The sequence below is a fragment of the Protobothrops mucrosquamatus genome, unplaced genomic scaffold, assembly GCF_001527695.2.
Source record: "Protobothrops mucrosquamatus isolate PMUCROS unplaced genomic scaffold, P.Mucros_1.0 scaffold8761, whole genome shotgun sequence".
Taxonomy (NCBI): domain Eukaryota; kingdom Metazoa; phylum Chordata; class Lepidosauria; order Squamata; family Viperidae; genus Protobothrops; species Protobothrops mucrosquamatus.
In genome coordinates, this window is record NW_015394555.1 from 1 (window position 1) to 1,641 (window position 1,641).

Below are 1,641 nucleotides of genomic sequence, written 5' to 3' on the forward strand. Positions count from 1 at the left end.
ACCTGTGCACTGGAGAGGTCCCGGAAAAAACCCTTTCCCGCATGACGTCACGCATTGGGCATCCTTCAAATGCAGCAAAGCTTGGCATGAAGTACATCCAAATTTATTAGTACAAGTCGAGCACATCTCTTTACAAGCTGCCCGAGGCAGGGGAGGAAATAAAAAAACAAACAAAAAGAAGATTGTAAAGAACTGAGTCAGATTTGATTTCCTCTGAGTCAGATCTTTGGGATCCATGACCCAACTTTGCAGTTGCTGATCAGGGATTTCAAACAACCCCCAGGTATTAGCAACGGTAAAAAAAAAAAAAAGATAATTTATTGCTGACAACCCAAGTGTATATTGAAGATTGGTACAGTACACTGGTCTATGACCGCAATAAACATTGATTTGATTTAACTGAAGTTAGACAATCAGTTACTGTTGCCATTCTATCAGGCTTTTGTGAGGATTCGTCTTCCCGATTATGTTGTTTGTTTTAAATATTTTATTCCGGGCTTTAATATTCTCCATGTATTGCTATGTTTATTGTTTGGAACTGTCTTGAGGAACTCCTTTAGAGGAGAAAGAGAGCAATAAAAGGGCATTTTAGAAAGACACAAATCTTCAGAATAATCTTATCGATTTTTAACACTCAGAAGCCATGGGCATCTTTTGAAATGTCTGGGCATCATCTACAAAGCAAAAAAAGCTTCAATATCACACAGCAAGCTGGAGGCTAATCTTACCTACGCAAAGGCCAGCATCTGGATAGAAGCCAGCCCCACAGCTGTCAACGCAACGCCCCTTCAGTAGAAACTTGGTGGAATCTCGGCAGGCATCACAGCCATCAAATGCCTGGTTGCAGGTCAAACAATCAGGATGGCAGTGGCCTGTCATGAAAACGAGACAACTTTATTTGGGGTGAGGAAGTGCAGGGTGGGCTCACCTGCTCAGGTAGAAGGATGCTTCTGCTGCGTGGCAAAAAAACAACAACAAAAAACAAGCAAGCATCTTCTCTACCAGGTCAGAGCCCGGTTGAAATTTATGATTGTATTATGGTTATGATCATGATTTATCACTTGTTGCTTGTTTGTACACTGAGAGCCTCTGCACCGGAGACAAATTCCTTCTGCATCCAATCACACTTGGTCAATAATGAATTCTATTCTATTCTGTTGTTCTGTTCTGTTCTGTTGTTAAACAGGGACTACTTGTACTTACACAATCCACAGCTATATAGTTAGAGCAGACATGTCAAACACAAGGCCCGGGGGCCGGATGCAGCCCGCGAAGTGGTTTCATGTGGCCCGTGAAGCCATCCTGGAAAAGGTGAGGGAACGGCCCCCGCTGCTTTGGCCCTGGCCCAGGCCAGCTGGGAGCCAATGTACAATTTTGTGGTGGCCATCTTGGCACTTGCCCCGGTGGACCATGCCTTGGCACTTGCCCCAGTCCCACCCCCTTCTGCCAGAGACCTTCAGATCTGTCCCTCTCCTGCCCAGGCCCCCATAGGCACCCTTGACGCGAACGATGTAGAACTGGCCACGCCCACCCAGTAGCCACACCCACTCCATTCACGCCCACCCAGTAGGCTGCACCCACTCTGGCCACATCCACCTGCCCCCCCCGGGCAACTGCAATGCTCAGTGAAATTGAGTTTGA

General features: G+C 46.4%; 1 protein-coding gene across 1 annotated transcript in view; it reads right to left on the reverse strand.

Annotated features, from left to right (window-relative positions):
- Positions 1-728: 728 nt before the first annotated feature.
- LOC107300847 (extracellular matrix protein FRAS1-like) overlaps positions 729-1,641 on the reverse strand; it is a gene marked incomplete at both ends in the record, with an annotated part of 11,467 nt that continues 10,554 nt past the window's right edge. Inside the window, one exon of the mRNA XM_015830135.1 lies at positions 729-872. Coding sequence (XP_015685621.1) covers positions 729-872 — 144 coding nt within the window. The remainder of the gene's footprint in view (positions 873-1,641) is intronic.